Raw genomic sequence first — 21,801 nt, 5'->3', positions numbered from 1 at the left:
TCTTCCTCATGCCCTACATCCAATCATTCCACCACAGCCCACCCCCCCCACACACACACATACTACCTTAGTTCCTAACACCAACCTGAGTTAATGCAAGAGGCTGAACTTCTTGCCTCCAATCTTGCCTCCCTCTAACTCATGGTCCACACTGTTCCAAGAAGGATCTTTCTGAAACAGCAATCTGAGCCTGTCACTTTCCTTCTTTAAGACTCAATGCTCCCAAGATAAAGTCCAAATTCCCAACATGGTCAACAAGGCCCTTCATGACTGAACCCTGGCTACCTCCCCATGGCAGACTTCCCACTGCATGCTATGTGACAGGAATAAAAGAAAAGACAGTAAATGATAATGATAAGGGGCAGGCATAGCATAAAGATTAAGAAAGCAGGCTCTAGAGCCAGATTAGATTCCCTGAGTTTGAATCCTGGGGGAATTCAAATCCTGCGGGAATCTGAGGGAATGTGGAGTATGAGAGTAATTAGCGGAAGGAGGTCTGTTGTGGGCTCTGAACTGGAACCTCCTTCACATTCTCAGAGAAGTATCAATTAATTTGAGAACTGCCTTTAAGGACTTTTGATTGATGGATGATATACCCTTCCACTCAACACTAGGCAGAGTGTGGATGTTGATTCTGAATGAATACATAAGCCTCCCATCCACAGGTTATGCACTCTTTAAGTACCCTGAGCAGCTGCCTAAGGTGCCTGCCTCCCTCCCAACTTCCACACTTGCCTGCTGCCTACCAAGCTTCTTGGAGAATTTCTCCTTCATGTGGGGGACGATGACAAAAAGGCTGTGCAGAACTGAGAGGAAAACCTCCATCAAGGCTGGATGAGTGGCCTGTTCCGAGTACCTCTGCAAAGAACCAAGAGGGAGAGCACAGTCCTCCAGGACTGAGCCTCTGAAGAAGAAAGAACGTCAGCAAAAATTGCATCATCTAGCAATGGGAGACTAAATTCTTTCATGTCAAGGGCACAAAAAACGCTAGGGGACCTGAAGTCACAAGCCTGCATCCAAGGCTTACATCTTCTGCCACTTAATAAATTGTTCAAGATTCGTTACCTCTCCGGGCCTCTACCAAAGAGTAAAACAGAAATAACAAGTCTTACTTCCCAGAAACAAATGATATCTCATGTGTAAAAGGCACTTTCTAAACTGTAATGCAGAGTGACGCTCATGCTTCTAACATATAATAATTTAGTTTACAAACTTCCTTCACGTTTATTTTTCATGTGATCATTGAACAGAATCATGAGGCAGCCTGATATGGTAGACAGAGCTCTGGATTAAGAGTAGAGAAACTTGAGTTCTATTTCAAGCTCTGTACGAAGTCGCTGTGTGCCCTTGGGTCAGTCACCCCCTCCCCTCTCGCTGTTTCAGTTCCCTGTGTGTAAATAGGCAGGGCCTCAGGGACATGGTTCTTACAGATACTTTTCATTTGGTTTTCAAACCAAGTTTTTTTCCACTAGAAAAGTAATACAAGCGCATTAAAGAAAATGTGTAAAATACAGAAAAGTAGAAAGCAAGAATAATACAATAATTCTATGATCTAGTTCTAGATCTAGCTCTAACGCTTCATAAATCTCAGAGGAAGGCAGAGCAGATGAGGAAGGGTTACTGTTAGTGTGTGCCAATCAGGGCTGCAACCCCTGGCTCCTGAGAGTTACCCACCTGAAGACCCTGGCATGCTGCCTCAGAGGCTTCTTCAAGGAAAAGAGGCTCTCTCCTGTCAGAACCAGAGGATGCTCCCCTGCTGCCACCTACTGTTCCCAGTGGGTATTTTGGAGGTGTCCTTTCCCAACTAACAGTGGCTCCTCACAGGCTCACAGGATGTCCAAACCTCAAAGAGGACGAGACTCACCCAAGATCATCTGCGCAGTCAATAGCTCTGGACCCCGCTCTTCCTACTATCTCCATCTCAAGTCAGCTCAAACCCAGGGCTCTCTTCAGGTCTCTCACCTGTCATTTTACAGAACTCACATATGTGCTCCTTAGTGAAGCCTAGATCAGACACTGACTGCTACTCTTTGCTAAGCAGAAAAACACATAGGTTCAAACCTCAGCACTGTCATATACTTGCTTTACAACCATAGAAAAATGACAACCTCATCTTTAAATTGGGGGAAATGATAGGACCTATTTCACAGGGTCACTGGGAGGGTTAAATTATGAATATAAGGCATTTATCACTTCATAAACATTACCTATTTATTATTTTATTATTACTGCTTTCTACTTTTTAAGAGGCATCTATTAATCTATTATTTACAACAAAGCACTGTACTGTGATTTTAAAACCAAAGGAAAAGTGGCTGCAAGAACAACACTGCTACGACTCTCAGAAGGTCCAGTTGAGTAGTCGAGTCACTGTCTTGTGCCTCTCAGCCTGGCTTGCTCTCACATTCTTCTCCTCCCCAAGCTTCATGCTGTCCAAGGCTCAGAAAACCCACCATCACCATGGGGATACACAAGGAGTCACAGGCACTGAGAAGAAATTCTGAGAAGGCCTCCAAGGTGTCTTCTTTCTCAGCACTGGGAGCTGTGAATGGATTCTCCTGGGCCGAAGGCTCGTTCTGGAATTCCACAGCCAACCTGAGAAATCAATGTGTGGGTATATCTACAACTACCTATGCAACATAAAGGTTAGAAGCATCCTCCTAGAGGGATACCTGAGCTCAGGGCTCAGGGAAAGTATCCCTAAAAGCAGATCTGGAGAAAATTCCAGAGGCCTCAGTGAGGGAGAACCTGGTCTTTGGTCACCTCTTCAGCTTCGTGCTCCCTACCCTCTCTCCCATAACACATGACTCATCCACCCTACTACATGTATTTCCCTGAACATACCATGCTGTTTGCTGTTTCACATCTCTTTGCCTTTACATATGCTGCTCTCTCTACTTGGAATGCCTTCCCCAGATTTGTGACAATGTAATGAATGCCACACATATAAACAAAACTGTCTCTTCCCCAAGAGACTGAGCTCCTTGTGGGTAGAAGCTAATCTGACTTACCTTTCTACTCCCACTATCTAGCACCAGGCCTGGCACACAGTAGATACAACAAATATTTGTTAATGTGAACTGAATTAATCCAACAAGCATTCAGTGAACACCTATAGCACTAGGTTACTTGGGAAGAGGAACAAAGCTGAGTGAGATACAACCTCATTGCACAGTAACAAAAACTTCGCCAGGAGGGAATCTTTAGAAACCTCCTCCACATACCCATTCCACACCCCACACGCATCCCCAACCTCCATCCCAGCCAAAGTCCTCTCACTACACAGCAAAGCATCAGAAATCAAGTGTTGCTTCTAGAGCTTCATCCTTTGTCCGATTCCTTTCTACACCCACCCTCCATACTACTACTTCATCAGACCACAGAGGGCCCCTCACCTGCAGGCATTTCTAAATCCCTCCAGAGTGCTCAGGAGGAACCTTCCTCTTCGAAGAATGGCCTTCTCTGAATCTCTACTGGAGGCATGGCCCTGAGGTGAGAAGGAAAGAGGGTAACCTATTGGTCAAGTACCTACTCCGTGTTCTGGTCTTTGCTTAGAGGACTACAGACTTCTTCCTCTCACACTGGAGTCTGGCATTCCCATACACCTAACACTTTCCAGGGGATCTTAGGTACATCCTCACAAATCCAGCCATCTAATAGCTCCTTTAAAAAATGGTAGAAGAGGAAACCTTAACCACTTGTCTCCCTGTGAAGCACAGGACTGGTTCTTGTTCTATTATTTGCAGAAAACTGTCACAGGCTAGTGGACAATAGCCTAACTGGCTATAATGCCCATATTATTGCTCCAAAACACACAAAAATCCCCACCGCATCAGGCATGAAGAGCTTAGTTTCCAAAGTTAATCCTGAAAGACATAATCAGCACTCACATTAATAGTATTTCTTCTGATATTTTAAGTCCATGGACCATTAAAAGCCAACAATTATGACACACTGCACATTGGTCAGATTCTTTCTAAGATTATAGCGAATCCAGCCTTAAATAATTTTGTGAGCATGTTTACCATACCTGCTTGGATGATATAAAAGACAAAGTGTGTAGGAGGCTTGGGTACAAACACCCTGGGATTTACTATCCAAACTCAGGTCCTTGCTAGTTTTGGACCTGAGAGAAAAACTATTTAACCCCTGCGACTTCAGTGTCATAATGAGGATAACAATTATTAAGCCCCACAGTTCTGCAGTTAGGAAAAAAAATAACATCTCACTGTAGGTGTGTGTGCATGAGAAAAACCTATAAAGTGGCATATAAAGGTAATGCAATGTACTAATTATCTTCCGAAAACACATTACAGCATGATCTCCAGAAGAAGCAGGCTGCAGTGCACTGACCAGGGGCCTCCAGTTCAGCGGGGTCTGGGAAAAATCTGCACACCGGCTCAGCATGGCTTTGAGCAAGGCCTGTAGCTCCTTGTACAGCACAGGTAGAGCACTCTGATGGTCCTTCCTGCACCCAGAGAGACAAAGGTAGGCCTATGGTGAGGTAAGGGTACTCCAAGGTACCCTCAGGTTCTCAGGCAATGGGGGACAGGTGGTAGATCAGAACACGGGTCCAGGATCTGATTATGATAAAAACCCTTGCTCCAACACTTATCTGCTGCATGACTTCGTGCACATTCTTCATCCTCTCTAGCCCTCAGTTTCCTCATCTAGTCAATGAAAGTTAATAGTACTCTCCTCATAGAATTATTCTAAGGATCAAATTGGATAATGTATGCTAAGCACTCAGCACGATGTTTGCTAGATAGTAAGTCCTTATAAATGACAGCTAAGACTATTATTATTGTTATTAAAGATACAGAAGCTTTTCTCACTGAGAAGGGCCTCCCAGTTAAAAAAGTACTATCTAGAACAGAAGGTGGTCACTGTTCTCAAATAAGTGATAAGCTATCTTGGGGACAAGAGATCAAATTTGCTTTCTGTTTCCTTGATGAGGAAAATCAGGATCAATAGGTAAACGTTATCAAGGACCCAGATCTTATTTAAGGAATATAAGGAAGAACTTTCTAAGAGTCAAAATTCTATAAAGGGGGCTTCCCTGGTGGCACAGTGGTTAAGAATTCGCCTGCCAATGCAGGGGACACGGGTTCGAGCCCTGGTCCGGGAAGATCCCACATGCCGCGGAGCAACTAAGCCTGTGCGCCACAACTAGTGAGCCTGCGCTCTAGAGCCTGCGAGCCACAACTACTGAAGCCCGCACTCGTAGAGCCTGTGCTCTACAACAAGAGAAGCCACCGCAATGAGAAGCCCGCGCACTGCAACGAAGAGTAACCCCCACTTGTCGCAACTAGAGAAAGCCCACGCACAGCAACAAAGACCCAACGCAGCCAAAAATAAATAAAATAAATTTTTAAAAAAGAAGAATGGGGCTTCCCTGGTGGCGCAGTGGTTGAGAATCCGCCTGCCAATGCAGGGGACACGGGTTCGAGCCCTGGTCTGGGAAGATCCCACATGCCGCGGAGCAACTGGGCCCGTGAGCCACAACTACTGAGCCTGCGCGTCTGGAGCCTGTGCTCCGCGACAAGAGAGGCCGCGATAACGAGAGGCCCGCGCACCGCGATGAAGAGTGGCCCCCGCTTGCCACAACTAGAGAAAGCCCTTGCACAGAAACGAAGACCCAACACAGCCATAAATAAATAAATAAATAAATAAATAAATAATAAAATTTAAAAAAAAAAAAAAGAATGAAATAATGCCATTTGTAGCAGCATGGGTAGACCTGGAGATTATCATACTAAGTGAAGTAAGTCAGACAGAGAAAAACAATATCATATGATATCGCTTATATGTGGAATCTAAAAAAAAAATGACACAAATGAACTTATTTACAAAACAGAAAAACAGACTCACAGAGAACAATCTTATGGTTACCAGGGGGAAGGGTGGGGGGAAGGATAGATTGGGAATTTGGGATTGACATGTGAACACTGAGAGCAATCTGCTGGGCCTTCTAACAGGCACTCCGTTAATTGTATATAGTGAAGGCTTGATTTCCCCTTTCCCTCTTCATTTCTGGAAGCTCTAACTTTCTATCCTACATTGATTGTCAAGCCCTGGTTCTGCCATCTTTAAATTCTTTCAACAGTTCTCACTCTTCATTCCTCCTTCTGGTTGTGCTTCCCAGAGATCCTCTGAACCACTCCACCTCAGAGGGACCACCTCAGTAAAAATTCTGAAAAATTAAAGTCAAAAGTAAAATTATCTAAGGATTAATAACCAGCCCCCTCCCCACAGCTCTCCACAATTCTGACCCAACCAGCTTTCTGGCTTCTTCATGTACTACTCCCCTTCACACAACCTGCTGGCCAGACTGGCTACCATACCCTCAGTAATCCCTAAATTGTCCTACCTACATGTTTTGGCCAACCCGGTCCTTCCACAAATCTAGATCTCTCTCATCCCTCAGAGCACAGCTCAAATACTACCTCCTGCCTGAAAGGTGCTAAAGGGGCTACCAGTCCCCCATAACACTGACCTCCTGGGAGATTTCCAGCTCTGCATGGGAACTTCTGACTGACTCTGGCTCTTACTCTATGCCTTTGTTACCCTGTTGGTTTACTCATCTCACCCTTGTTGGGATTCATGCCCCAGATTTAGAGATTCAAATCCAGGAAAGGACAAAAGGGGAAAAGAGACAAACTGATGCCATTATAATGTAAATGCTATTCTTTTCTTCAATTTTTAGAAGCAACCTAGAGTCAAGTGACAAAGACTTAAATATAGTTACAGAAGAGACTATAAATGTTAACAAACTTTACAATATAAAGTTAAAGGTATAGGGACTTCCCTGGTGGCGAAGTGGTTAAGAATCCACCTGCCAATGCAGGGGACACGGGGTTCGAGCCCTGGTCTGGGAAGATCCCACGTGCCGCAGAGCAACTAAGCCCGTGCACCACAACTACTGAGCCTGCGCTCTAGAGCCCGCAAGCCACAACTACTGAGTCCGTGTGCCACAACTACTGAGCCCACATGCCACAACCACTGAAGCCCACGCACCTAAAGCCCATGCTCTGCAACAAGAGAAACCACCGCCACGAGAAGCCTGCGCACTGCAACTAGAGAAAGCCCATGCACAGCAACGAAGACCCAACGCAGCCAAAAATAAATAAATAAATTTATAAAATTTAAAAAACTTATAAAATAAAATAAAGTCCCCAGTGGACATTTCACTCCCCAGATCTTCCTTTTAAAATAAATAAATAAATAAAATTAAAGGTACAGCTGACATTGAGAAGTAGACGGTAAGGAGGAGAAGGCAAAGAAAGAGCTGGGGTGCTAATATACTCAGCTAACCAAGTAGGGCATCAAGAGATACTGCTTCAAGTTGAGGGAACAAGAAACACAAGTTTTAAGTATATTATTTAAAAGTCTGAAAACATAACATAAATTAACATAAGATAGTAACTAGCAAAAATGCCAAGGAAGTGTAGAGAAGACAAAATAATGTGACCTAAGTCTTGTTTTTCTTATTGGCAAGTCAGTGAATAATGTTCTAAATTGACAACAAAGAAATAGCATTACAAGCATATTGTTTAGATTTAGGGAGATAAATTACCAGAACTAAAACCAAAATGAGTTAAAATTAGTCTCCTTTAGGAAGTGGGGACAGGGGGCTGTTCCTTTTCATTATAAACCTTGTGCGTATTTTATTTTTTATCGCTTAAATATATTATTTTGTTAGATTTTTAAAAGGGAGGATGTGGAAACAAAGTAAAATTTTCTATATAAATAAATATGGGTTTCCTCCATTAGTTTTTTCAAGATATCAAGCATCTTACTAAGGAATGATTTCCCATCATGACCCTAGGATCGCTTAGTCTCACCATCCATTTTAACATCATTCATATACTGAGTATCTATTAGGAGTGAGGCATACAGCAGTGAAAAAAATGACATGGTCCCTTATCTCTTGGAGATTATCTTATATAGTGGAGGAGACACAGAACAAATGAATAAATAAGAACTGTCAAGTGTCTGGTAGGTGCTGTAATAGGCAAATGGGTCAGTTAGGGAAGGACACTCTGAATGAGACCTGAATGATGGGAAGAGGCCAGTCATGCAAAGATTTAAGGGAAGAGTATTTTAGGCAGAAGGAAAAATTAGTAGAAAGGAAGTGGCGGCAAGGTCTGGACTAAAACAAATGACTGAGTTTTAAAAAGTTCCATCCACAAAATAAATACAGAATAAAATCCTATTTAAAAAAACATGCAGAGAATTGGAAAGAACTCTTCCAAATTAAAAATATGAAAGCAGAAATAAAACACTCAATAGTAGGGTTGAAGATAAAGTCAAGAAAATCTCCTGGAAACTAGTACATAATGACAAAAAGATAAAAAACTGTCAGACAAAGAAAAGAAAGAAACAAAACAAAGAAAATCAGGTGACCAATCCAGGATGCCCAACATCCAAATGGCAGTCCCAGGAAGACAGAACAGAGTAAACAGAGCAGCGGAAGAAATAATTCAATGAAATTTCCCTGACCTAAAGGACAAGTATCCCCTGGAAGCTGCTCTGGCCTCGACAGGCCCTCGGGTACATGCAGGGGTGGGACGCTCAGCCTGTCTGGGTCTCTCACCTCAGAAAGGCAGAAATGGCCTTCACCGCCTCAGCAGCCACCTCCAGCACAGGGCTGTTCACTGCCTCTTGGAGGGCACGGCCAGCATCTCTGCACATGGCTGAGCTTGTGAACAGCCTGATCTCCTCTGGCTGCCTGAGAAATTGTAAATGAGAAATGAGTGTGTGAACTCCTATCACTGACCCCACCAGGAATAAATACCTCACTTCTTTCCTTCTCCAGTCTGGCCCCTACAGGCCTGACGCTCCACTACTTTGCTCACCGAGTCAGGATCTGAGCAAAGAGCAGCAGGCCCTGCTTGTGCAGCTCGGTGTTGTTCATCCTCAGGATTCCCTGTAGGCTCCTCACCACTGACTCGATCCCTACCACAAAATGACATGGCAGAGGCCAGGGATCAGGGCTTGCTGGTTTCTTTACTGCCTTCCAGGAGATGAGAGGCTCTGGACAGCACATATTTGCTAGCAGCCCTCATGGAGCAGTCCTGACAAGTTGAACTGATGGGATGGGACTGTGAGATCTTTGAAGGCAGGCCCTTATCTGATTCATCTCTATCTCCCCAAACCCAGCACAACCCATAGCACAACCCTGGCATTCAAGGTATTTAGTCAATACCTACTGGCTGAGCTTCACCTTCTCTACTACACACACTCCTATTTCTCCTCAAAGAATCAGGTAGGACATCCACTCCTCCAGGAAGCCTTCCCTGGTCCACTCAGGCAGAGCTATGGGCCTCCCCTGAGCTCCTACACGTCTTGTACTTCCCCTCTAGCACAGTCCTAATAAGCTTGTTTATATCTCCCTCCCCTTCCAGAGGACAGGGACCACATTATATGCATCTCTAAATCTCTAGGTCCCAGCCTGGTGCCTGGCATAGAATAAGAACACAGAATATAAAATGAATAACTAAATGTGCCCAGTCTAAAAATCTAGATGTGATATAAAAAGTCCCAGACAAGGAAGGTATCACCAGGAAAGAAGAAGGGACAGTTTCAAAAAACTTTGAAAGGATAAATCAGCAAAACTTCGGGACTAACTAGATGGACAGATATCTGGGGCGCAGGAAAAGACTGAATCCAAGGCTGAGTAAAGTTGCTCTGAAGGTGCAACAGGAATTCATTCAGTGGCCCTTCTCTTGCTAAACGTATATACTGCCAATCAATGAAGAGCAGAACTGTTTGGATATCACTGCTTGCATGTGGAATCTGGTAATGAGTTTGGGCTGATGGAAATGACCAGACCAGCACCCCCCTCCAAGGTGTAGGCCAGCCCCCCGTCACTGCTGTTGCCACCTAACTTAAAAGTGCTGTCCACCTGAGCCAGAGCTAGTACAGGACCCACAATACCAACCGTACACCGTGTGGCACTTGGAAAAGAAGAGTGGCTCTTCTGCCAGAAGTATCAAGCAGTTGTAGCTGGACCAGACAAGCACTTCACTGGAAGAGGAAAGATGCTCAAAGAGGAACTCTGGCCAGGGAGAGAGGGAGAAAACAATCAATGACAACTGTGTAATCATGATCCCTTAACTAATGCTAGGGCCTTGGATTTATTCAGCATCTCACACCTGTCACTTCATCTGTTCACACACCCTCTTGATGAGACATGATCATTCATTCACAGATAAACCTGGAAAATGCCCTCAGACTTATGGTCTAACCTTATCTTTTTAATAGATGGGGAAACTGAGACCTAGAGAGAAACAGTTGGTGGTAGAGGCGGGACTGGAGCTCAGGTCCCCTAATTCTCAGGATGGGCAGCAGCATGATACAGAGAAAAGAGGTTTTAGAGCCAGACAGCCTTGATTTTGTATCCCTTCTCTGCCAATGCCAAGTCTTGTTGATTTAAACCAGTTATTTCCCTTCCCTAGTTCAATTTCCTTATTCATAAAATAGCAAAGATGAGGACCTAAATGTGGCAACATTTGCAATGCACCTCAGGGCATATTTCCTGGCTCATAACAAACCTTCAAGACACATTAGTTCCTTTTGCCTCTCTGGTCCACAGATCTTTCCACCACCCCACACTAGGTGTTTATTCCTAGATGGTCAAATTAGTGACAAAGTTCAGTAACAAACTGCTCAAGGTCATATTAGAAATCTGTAGCAAGAGGATTCAGACTTCATGAGGTCTATTTCCTAGAGACTGTCATACACAATGAACATGCCACCAACCATCCCTCCAGTATGCATATCAAAGAACCCCCAACAAGACTGCTGCTGCTGCTACTCAAGGGTCTCCAGTCACAACTCTGGGGTCCTCAGAGGAGAAAGTTAGAAGGGGCCTCCTACCTGGGATGTCAGCATGGATGAAGGCTGGGGCGTGCTTCGCTGGTGAGTGCAGCAGTACTGCAGTTATACAGTGGGCACTGGCCACCTGCAGAGTCTCATCCCTGGAAAGAAGAAGCTGCAGAAACAGGCAGCAAAATGTGTCACAGTCACACCACTAACAGGACCAGAGGGAAGCAGCCTGAATGCCTCAGGGCAGGAGACTGATTTGTCTCTGAATCCCTCACACACTACTGGTGCCAGGCATAAGGATGGTGCTCAGGGAGAGCAGTTATAGATTATGGAAAGGAGTCTCTGTCAACAGCAGCAGGAGAGAAACAGAACAAAAGAACACAATGGCACTCAAAGAACACTAACATCGTCCCCAAGAAGGGCTCAGGCCTTCACTGACAAAAGTACTTTCACAGCCCTCATCTGGTTTTGATGTTTCAACAAGCCTGGGACATAACAAGGGAAGGTTCTACTATGAGCCTTGCTTCAAAGAATGTACAGAAAAGAGTTAACATTGCAGGCCTGAGACTGTTATCCTTAGAAAGTCCTGCCTGCAAGGTTGGCCACTCACTCGGTTTGGGAAGTTGAATTTCAGGAGGGTTCCCAACCCTCCAAGAACTGGTAAAAGTGGCTCACTGTGACTAAACTATTTGCACAAGCAATGCAGTTTATGCTGAACCCACCCCTACTTTCTTTCTGGGAATCTAGAATTTTGGTATGTGCTAGGCAGAGGGTGCCTCTATAACCAGCCAGCTCCCAACTAAAACCTTGGGCACAGGTTTTAACTTATCCTTTCATGACTGAAAGAAAACCAACTTTGAGCCTTCTAATAGCATATTGTTTTGGCCAGTAAGAAAATACTTAGGAAATCCTGGATAGAAGGAGTGGTGGATAAGGAAAAAGGCCCAGGAAGCATTCAGGTTCTCTTGTTATTGAACCCAGAGACCACGAATCACAAGACAACTACCTTTTTGAGCACCAAAGGCAGTGAGGTCTCTCCTGGTGGCCCCTCAACACTCTCAGTACTTTCCACCAGCACAGATTTGTTCATGATCATGGACACAAAGAGGTCATACTTCAGCAGCTGCCTCAGCAAACCTAGAAAACAAAGGGGTTGGGAAGTGAGGCAAGAGGAGCATAGGCACTGGAATACACCCAAGGCAGCTCCTCTGACATCCCCTAGAAACTTCTTCATGTCTCCATAGATATTCCTAAGTATTTTATTCTTTTTAATGCTATTGTAAATGGGACTGTTTTCTCAGTTTCTTTTTCATATTGTTTGTTGCTAGTGTATAGAAACACAAGTGATTTTGTATCCTACAATTTTACTGAATTCATTTATTAGTTTAAACAGTTTTTAGTGTAGTTTTTAGGGGTTTCTATATATAAGGTAATGTCATCTGAAAACAGAGGCAATTTTACTTCTTCCTTCCTTTACTTCTGCCTCTTATTTCTTTTTCTTGCCTAATTGTTCTGGCTAGGACTTCAAGTACTATGCTGAATAGAATCCCACCTTTTTCTTTGCAATCTCCATGAAAGCACGTACCACAATGGACTCTGTCCACATCTGTCCTCCACATTGGGCTATGAACTCCCACAGATCAGAGCCTGGGTTTGATCATCTTTATGACCCCAGAGCCCAGAACAGGGCCTGGCTCAGAATGAACACTCTCTTATGTGTGGCTGAACTAGTCATAACAGAGCTCTTGGCCCAAACTGTGAAAAGAGATCATTGTTACCCACAGACTATGCTTTTCCCTGTAGCTCCTGCTCTGAAACAGGTCCTCACCCAGTCACCAATCACAGAGCCCATTTGCTCTATCCAAAATACGAAAGCTCCCTGCTCAAAAGCATTTGATAGATCTCGTGTATTTATGTAAGGAAGTAACAGGAGAGGCTGAAAGGGTACACTGAGCCTCAAATAACAAGCAGAGAAACTTGGACTTCACTCTGGAGGCCAGAGGGAGCCATAGATGATTTTCCAAATAGGAGACTGACAGGATGCAAGCAATGCAGTGTGAAGATTTGGCAGCAAGTACAGGATGCACCAGGGCATGCAATAAAGACCAGAGGCAAAAAAATTGCTGTCCCACTTTTCTTCCTCTTCTCCTTCCAAAGATGACATTCTTAGGATACCACACCAACATTAGGCATCTTTCACAGTCTGTGCCTCTTATCTACCAAACCCACAGCTTCCATCCTTTGCAAAGCAGCAAACCTCCCCACCACTAGTGAGCCAATATCTCAAATCCTCAAGCAAAACCTCAAAAGCTTTCTCTTTTCTCTCCAGTCCCATGTCTTACCCAAGCAGTTGATCTTTAGCTCCTTTGTCTGGGCACCATCCATGGTGGAAAGGAAGAGAGGACACAGTTTCTCCCGGAAATGGCCCAAAAGCATCTCGGCTGCAACTGGTGAGGAGTACAGCTTCCCATAAAGGTAGCAGACAGAAGCTTGCACCCTCTCACTGGGGTATACTAAACCTCTCAACAGATGTTCCATCAGGTCACCTATTCAGAAAACAACCAAGGGGCCAGGGGAACCTCATAATGTCAACTGCTAGATGACACTCCAAACTATTGCCCTGAATGGAATAGTGATGGTAATCCCCTACAATCCCCCACAATACATGATTTCTGGGAACTTAATCAAAAGGGAAAACCAAGGCTTAGAGAAGTTAAGTGATTTACCCTTGGATAAATACTTTGTGAGATATTTATTTGCTTTTACTGATAGAAAAAAAGTGCTTCTATATTCTAGAATTAATTCTTCCTCCCACCTGAAAGGAAGGCTCATAGTAGGTACTTAATTCTTTTGTGTTAAAAAAAAGAATTGAAGGAGCCCAAGACCAGAGTTGAGAAACACTTTTTTTCCAATTGGCCAACATAGAGCAGATTTTGCAGACGGGGAAACTAAAGCCTAGAGAAGGAAAGTAATGACTTCCCAGATGTACACAGTGGATGGACCACCCAGATGGAAGTGTGATCAAAACAGGTGAAAGGGTAGTGGTAGCTCTTCCCCAGAGGTCACTCACTGTGCTCCATGACAAGCTTGTCTGCCAGAGCAGGGATCGCATCCACCAACTTGCCGAGAAGGGTCAGGGTGGCCAGGCTGCCTCGCATGGAGGGCATGTTACGCAGCTACAGAGAGTGAACATACTCTGCTCTATAAATTAGGATCAGGACAGATCTCCCACCAAAATTCATCTTGCCCTATCCACACCAAACCCTGTACTGCATGTGTCTCTCACCACAGTCAGTAATCAGCCTCTTTAGCTAAGTGTCTATATCCCCTATTGGACTGGGAAGCCCCAAAGGAAAGGGACTGAGTCAGATTCCTCTCAGTGTCCTCAGTACATGTTTGTTAAACTAAATTAGAATTAGCATATTTTGCCTCTTATGGAGCCAGAAACTGGGAGGTGAAATTTGGGAACGTCATAAAGATGGAATTCTAGTTCATTGCAAAAAAAATTGATTATCATCATCATTATTATAGCTACTATTACTGAACATTCTATTTGTCAGGTACTATGCTTGATGCTTTACAGGCAGAGTCAATAGTACATATTTCACCTTTTCTACTGACTAGCTGTAGTATCTTAAGTAAGATTCTTAACTCTTCTGGTGGGAATTAATAATAGGACCAACTTCATAGGGTTGTTGGGAGGACTAAATGAGATGGTGCATGTAAAGTACCAACATAGTGCCTAGCATACAGAAAGTGCTCAAAATGTTAAGTGGCATAATCATAATGATAAATGTTGATATATATAATTATAAATTCAGTCATATATTAACCACATGCAAGTAATTATAATGACATGATTATTTAACATTATTTCTGATTAAATGTTGCTCTTGATGGTGTTAAATGAGCATTTGTCTTCCTTTTGCAAAAAAAAAAAGTGACTCTGATATTATCCCTAAATCTTAAACACAATGCAGAAGCTGCTTGTTCAACTGATATCTGTGACTACACTGAAGAAAGCAGGTTAAATATACCTTTTCAGTGTTTACCTTAGATGCTGATAAAACCAAATGCCTTCAGTACAAAATAAACCAAACAAAAATACTAAGCCAAGACATAGTGAACATATTTCCTTAATAAATTCATCAAGGAAATCTGTATTATATTTAGGAGGATATAGAGAATGGCCATGGATGATTATGCCAGAAAATGGACTTCAGCACACGGAGGCAGCATTTGGGAGATTGAAAAGGGAAGGAAAGAAGCTACAAAGAGTACTGGAGCAGAAGACCCAGGCCCTAGCTCTGGCTCTGCCACTGACTCAGTGACCTCAGGCAAGTCCCTTTTCCTCTCCGGATTTCAATCTCCCCATCTATCCAAAGAAGGGTTGACCCAGCTCTGACATCTGAGGATTCTGAGGGGTACTTAAGAACCAACAGCTACTTTACTGACCTCTTTGTGACACTCATCCAGCAGGCAATGAATGGTCTGCTCTAACTTCAGCTGAGTTGTAAGCTGGATAAGGACTGAGCAGACACAATAACATTACTAATCAGAAGACAACCCATGGCCCAGAGTTCACTCTTCATAGCCCTTCTAATCAAAGTCATTTGCTTGTGTTAATCGGCATTAGTCTTTTCTATCTCCCCCATTCTTCACTGTTTTTCATCAATGGTTGACAACTAGGCTATACATTAGAATCACCTAGGAAGCTTAAAAAAAGAAAAAAGAAAAAACAACTAGCACCCAAGTCCCACCCCAGACCAATTAAATCAGAATCTCTAGATAAAGAGTCTAAGCATCTGGATACTTTTTTAGTTTCCCAGGTAAGTCTACTGTGAAGCCAAGGTTGAAAACTACTATATTATTTCTACCTTTTTCCTTCCTCAGAATTTGCTACTTCATATATGAAAAAAACAGAATTATGAGTTAGTTCCTGTGCCAATAATCGGCGATAATATTATCGCTCAACCCCAAACCTGACCTTCTATACAACTGTTTGTGATGCTTCTGCTGGTGTCTTTGAGGAGGAGTAGAGAAGAGGCTGGCTCTACAAGTGTGGGGAAAGCTGCAGACTAGATTTGGCTGCTGCTGAGGGAAGGCTCTGCCACCTCCAGGGTAAAGAAGCATTCTAGGACAACACTCACAGAAACAGGAAGGCAGGAAGCAAACAGGAAACAGTGAGGAAGGAGCAAGTCCTTCTCCCTCTAGTTTTGCAATCTCCATCTAGCATCCACCACCTCAGTGAAGTTCCTGGGATCTGATGAGGGTTCTGCAAGCTATGCTGGTACCAACCAGGAGCAGATGGCTTTAGAATTATAGCCCCACTCAAGAGTGGCCTTGAGGAAAATGGTGAAGGGAAATCTCCCCACCCCTGCCAGTTGTCAGACCTTCAAGGGGTATTCTGTCCACATTCTCTAGACTGAGAGATGGGCAAAAGTACATACAGGTCATATTGACTTATCTGTCACAGCTGCTAGCGGTTACAGCTGCTAACTGCATGTCTGGATAGTCATGGACCCAGCAGCAGCCAAGCCGCATCCTCTCCTCAGAGGTCTGTGTTTCATGTATGGGGTCCTTCCTCCAAACTTGTAAGTCTTAATAATTCCAACCTCTCCCTTTGTTTCCCTATCCCTAGGGGTGGAAGCTGTTTTCAAAAATTGCCACCTCGGTGAAACTCGGTTCGCTTTTGCCTTCAGTTACCTAGTCAATAATTCTTTAAAGATTTTTTCTGTTCAAATAACTTGTGTGGTTTATGTTTCGTGACTATATCCTGATACCGTTCTTGCTCTTTTGGCAAGAATCCTCTCATCCCAGGGACTTCCCTAGTGGCGCAGTGGTTGGGAGTCTGCCTGCCAATGCAGGCGACATGGGTTTGAGCCCTGGTCCAGGAAGATTCCGCATGCTGTGGAGCAACTAAGCCCGTGAGCCACGGTTACTGAGCCTGCGCGCTAGAGCCCGCGTGCCACAACTGCTGATCCCACGTGCCTCAACTGCTGAGGCCCGCGTGCCTGGAGCCCGTGCTCTGCAACGGGAGAGGCCACCACAATGAGAAGCCTGCGTGCAGTGGCGAAGACCCAATGCAGCCAAAAATAACATAAAATGAAATGGATAAGTTTATTAAAAAAAGGAAAAAAAAAAGAAAAGAATCCTCTCATTCCAATGCTCTTGTCTTCCTTCTTCTTGAGTCCTTTATAGGTAAACCCAGGCACTTCCACAGCTTTAACCACCACCTATGTGCAGACAACTTCCAACCAACCAATATGAATGTAATAAAAACAGAGTTTTGTACATGTCTCTGTAACAGCACTCATCAGCCCTTGTTATTTACCAGACAATCTCTCTTCCAGATTGTAAACTCTTAGAGGATAGGGACCATGTCAGATACAACCCTAGTGTCTGATACAGTACTTGGCACAGAGTAGGTGCCCAAGAAAGAAATGCAGAATTAATGATTGACAATTGAATTTTCTTTATCTGTCTCTAAAATAGAACATTTCATCAAGGTCTCAAATAATCAAAGCTGCAATTCAGGCTAATATCCCCAGCTTCAAATGCTAGGTACACACAGTTTAATCTTACCTTCAATACAGAGGTCTGTTATACTCCCATCCTCTACATTGCATAACAGTCCTTGGAGCAGAAGGAGGTAAGAGGGGGATGGTTAACAGATAAAAAAGAAACAAATCCAGAAAGGCACACTGAATTCTAAGACTAACAGCAGCTTTAAGCAATGTCCCAGCTAAAGTCTATCCTCAGCACCAAACCCCAGATTTTCAGTAACCCACTCTGGCTTTAAAAGGATAAAAATAGTCAGTGTGGCACAGCACAAAAACTGTGTGTTCTGGAGTCTCTAACAGACCTGGGGTAAAATTCCAGTTCTGCCAGCTGTTAGCTAAGACCTCCCTGAGCCTTGGGGATCATCCTCTCTCCCTTAAAAGACTGTCCTGGCAGTTAAAAGCCTGAAAAGCCTCCAGCAGAGAAAAGCACCCAATTTGAATTAGCTCCCTTCCTCCCTAAAAGGGCTCATTCCATAGGACATTATAATTGTATTAAAAGAAGGGACCTTTTAATCCATCTCATTTTACACATGAAGAAACTAAGGTACAGAAGAGAAGAAGTAACTCAATCAGGGTCACACTCAGATCAGCAGACTCCAGATCTGACTTCTAATCCTGTTCAAAGACCACAGAGACTGGACTTTTTGAAAGATCACACATTTCCTACATTCATCTTCACACTTTTACTAACCTCTGAGCTGTGGTAAAGCCAGTTAACATACAATGCATCGTGTATCTTAGAAAGGGGATAATTTCTTCATTATTATGACAAAACAACTTACTAGTAAGTTAAACTGTTACATCGCAAAAAGTCTAAACTGTGGTTCCAAGACCATTTCTCCAAGACCCCAAAAGCAAATGTACAAGGTATACATGCAAAATTCATGCCAAGTTTTCCTTTCAATCTCACCGAAAAGCATGCTTATGAAGTGGATACAGACTCTCTGATCCTGAGCCACCAGCTGCATGACCAGGGAGGCATGCCTCATGAGAGCATCTCGGAAGCCGGACAGCACGTGCTTCTTGCGCACCAACTTGGAGCAGAGGAAGAAAAATATTCAATAGCAACCAAGTCTCAGCCATTCTGAACCCAAACAAGTGTAATTTCCAAATATAATTACAAGATAATACTGGTAGGATCATCTAAACTATGGAGTATGAAAAAGGGCATCATTTACACACAGGAATCCATGTGTTCAAACAAAGGATTATACAAGAGCGAAGGTTCCTAATAAAGTATATTTACATAGCACTTTACTGTTCACAAATCACTCTTTTGTCGAATAGCTCATTTAAGCCTAATGAGTTGGTAAAGCAAGCAAAAACAGATATTATTATCGCCATTTTGGAGATGAGAAAACTGAGGCTCAGACACCTTCCCAAGGACTCAAATCTAAGTGTCCAACCAGGTGTTGTCCAAGGTCAGTGCTCTTTCCACAGTCTGTGAGAGTGATACCGGGGACCATTCATGAGCCTCACTGAGGTAGGTACAGAAAAATTCATTCTTCCATTCAATGTAGATATAAATCTTCACACTCAATTCACCTCCCTATACAGGGAACTGGGTAGCAGCTGTGCAAAGTACTCAAGACAATAGCAAAACTTAGGTCAAAAAAGGGGTGTGCACCGAGGATAGAACTGGAGCATGGGTACAACTGACTACATCACCCCTTCAACTGGTGAAAACTGAAGCTAAGAAAAGTGTGTTCAAAAAAAGGTGGAGAAGTTGCATCTCTTATTGCCTCTAAACTGTGTAAGTCTCCTGTTCTCCTTCACCAATTCCTCCCACATAATGCATTAAGCTAGTGATCTAAATGAGTTACTCAAAAAATTTCCATGACGTTCCTTCACCTGGCAGATTAAATCCAAGCTCCTTAGCTTGGATTCAAACTCTTAAAGGAACTGATCTCAACCCTGGCTCTCCAATCTCACCTCCCTCAACTGCCCTTCAAACACATTCTGATTACCTCCCCAAACTCATCCTTGCTAATCCTTGCCTCCTAGAAAAAGCTCCCTCATTTCCTCTAGCCCAAATCTTACCCATCTTCTCAAGTGTAATTCAAATGCTTCCTCCTCTAAAAAACCTTTCCTAATTTCACTCCTTATCCCACACAGCACTTGACCACAAATATGTCCACCTTCTAAATTCCCAGGAATGTGTTCTCTTATTTTCTTCCCTACCTCATTGTCTTATTCATCTCTATCTCTCACTGTCCAACAATGGCAGCCTCAGAACTCTAGCCTCAGTGATATTGCAGACATTACCAGCTAGCCCAGCGGTTCTCAGAGTATAGTCTTCGGATCCTTGAGGGTGCCCAAAACACTTTCAGGGGATCCACAAGATCAAAATTATTTCCGTATAATACTAAGATGCTATTTGCCTTTTCCACTTATTCTCTTACAAGGGTACAGTATTTTTCAAAGGGGGCATGTCACAACAGATAAAATGCAGAAATATATGAGAACCCGGCTGTCCTCTATTAAGCCAGACATTAAAAAGATTTGCAAAAATGTAAAACAAAGACATTCCTTGCACTCTTTTTTGTTCTGAAAATAGTTATTTTTATTTTTTAAATCATTTATGCCACAGAACTGTACACTAAAAATAGTAAATTGTATGTTATCAATACCTATATTTTGCCAAAATAAAAAGAATTATATTAATATGTAATGGACTATTATTTTTATAAATTTATTTATTTATTTATGGCTGTGTTGGGTCTTCGTTGCGGTGCACGGGCTTCTCATTGCGGTGGCTTCTCTTGTTGTGGAGCACAGGCTCTAGGCACACGAGCTTCAGTAGTTGTGACACGCGGGCTCACTAGTTGTGGCGCACGGGCTTAGTTACTTCACGGCATGTGGGATCTTCCCGGACCAGGGATCGAACCCGTATTCCCTGCATTGGCAGGTGGATTCTCAACCACTGCACCACCAGGGAAGCCCTACTATTATTTTTAAATGAATACTTTAAACTTTTGTTATTTTTAATACAGTAAATAAACAAAAGCTCTTTGGGGGTCCTCAACTCTTTTAAAAAGTGTAAAGCCGGACTTCCCTGGTGGCACAATGGTTGAGAGTCTGCCTGCCAATGCAGGGGACACGGGTTTGATCCCTGGTCGGGGAAGATCCCACATGCCGTGGAGCAACTAAGCCCGTGTGCCACAACGACTGAGCCCGCGTGCCACAACTACTGAGCCTGCACTCTAGAGCCCACAAGCCACAACTACTGAGCCCAAGTGCCACAACTACTGAAGCCCGCTCGCCTAGAGCCCGTGCTCCCAACAAGAGAAACCACCGCAATGAGAAGCCCGCGCACTGCAACGAAGAGTAGCCCCCGCTGGCCAGAACTAGAGAAAGCCCGGTAGCAACGAAGACCCAACACAGCCAAAAATAAATAAATAATTTTTTAAAAAAAAGTGTAAAGCCATCCCTAGAGCAAAAATTTGAGAACCGCTTATCTAGCTCATCCCCCACCCACCCACGGCAACAATTCCAGCCCTGTGACTCTGAGAGAACAGTCACCTCCCAAACTCTTCTTGGAGGTCTCCACGGACAAAAAACTCACTGCGAAGGTGGGTAGGCACTGAAGGAACACGCAGCCCACGCTTCAGCCAGCTCTGCCTCTCAGAAAGCTCTTCCCCTCACCCCACTCCTGCTCGGCCGGAACTTCCACTCGTCCTGCCGCCACGGAGCCCAAGGAGCCCCCTCCTCCCATTCGCACAATCAGAAAGCGAAGGAATAAGCCCCCAGGGTGCGCGCGCCTTGCCCTCAGGCTGAGCGGGGACTCAAATGGGAGGGAGCCTGAGCGAAGGCTAAACCCTGGAGAAGTGGAGAGAGGGTCAGCAAAGGGCAGGGCAGCTGAGAGAAGGGCTTACGGGAAGGTGGGAACGCGTCCCAGTGAGTCTAGGCTGGGGGCCCTGGGAGCCCCGGGTTTAGCGCGGACAGGGTAGGCCCACTTGAGGCGCAGAGCCAGGGTCTGGGCCTCCTTTGTAAAGGGGATGCTGAGCGGTCTGCGGGGTAGGCCGCCGTGGCCGGTAAGGGGGTGGGCCTGCTTAGGGGCTAGATTTAACGAGGCGGGTGGGCCCGGCTTAGTTTCGGGGAAGGTGCGTCCGGTTGAAGGGAGTTGCTCCCGCCCGGTTGGTGAGGGAAATGCCAGCTCGCACCGATACGCTAGGCTCCGGCAGCAGCTCCAGCGCGCAGGCCAGGCAGAGGCGTGGGGACATGGGCAGCAGCCACCGCGGGTCGTGCCGGTAATGGGCCCTCTCGAAGAGCAGTGCCGCCTCTTCGTCCCTCCCGGGCCCGGGAAGGCCTGCCGCCGACTCCCTCACAGCCATCTCTCCACTTGCGTTCTACCACGGCAGCACCTTTTCCCGCGTAGTTTATGCGCAAGCGCACTTGGCAGAGCTCG

At 44.4% G+C, this 21,801-nt stretch overlaps 1 protein-coding gene across 1 annotated transcript in view; it reads right to left on the bottom strand.

Annotated features, from left to right (window-relative positions):
* Positions 1–21,801, bottom strand: part of MEI1 (meiotic double-stranded break formation protein 1) — a 67,217-nt gene extending 45,416 nt beyond the window's left edge. Inside the window, exons 1-15 of the mRNA XM_036864701.1 lie at positions 21,557–21,801; positions 18,304–18,427; positions 17,416–17,466; positions 15,286–15,359; positions 13,901–14,006; positions 13,173–13,376; positions 11,837–11,967; positions 10,882–10,996; positions 9,944–10,060; positions 8,859–8,958; positions 8,597–8,731; positions 4,354–4,468; positions 3,396–3,487; positions 2,454–2,595; positions 747–858 (exon numbers count right to left, since the gene is read on the bottom strand). Of these exons, the coding sequence (XP_036720596.1) occupies positions 747–858; positions 2,454–2,595; positions 3,396–3,487; positions 4,354–4,468; positions 8,597–8,731; positions 8,859–8,958; positions 9,944–10,060; positions 10,882–10,996; positions 11,837–11,967; positions 13,173–13,376; positions 13,901–14,006; positions 15,286–15,359; positions 17,416–17,466; positions 18,304–18,427; positions 21,557–21,727 (1,789 nt within the window). The 5' untranslated portion in view covers positions 21,728–21,801. The remainder of the gene's footprint in view (positions 1–746; positions 859–2,453; positions 2,596–3,395; positions 3,488–4,353; positions 4,469–8,596; positions 8,732–8,858; positions 8,959–9,943; positions 10,061–10,881; positions 10,997–11,836; positions 11,968–13,172; positions 13,377–13,900; positions 14,007–15,285; positions 15,360–17,415; positions 17,467–18,303; positions 18,428–21,556) is intronic.

This window comes from Balaenoptera musculus, chromosome 10 (assembly GCF_009873245.2).
Source record: "Balaenoptera musculus isolate JJ_BM4_2016_0621 chromosome 10, mBalMus1.pri.v3, whole genome shotgun sequence".
NCBI lineage: Eukaryota > Metazoa > Chordata > Mammalia > Artiodactyla > Balaenopteridae > Balaenoptera > Balaenoptera musculus.
The sequence above is the reverse complement of the archived record's forward strand: the minus strand, read 5'-3'. Positions and strand labels throughout refer to the sequence as shown.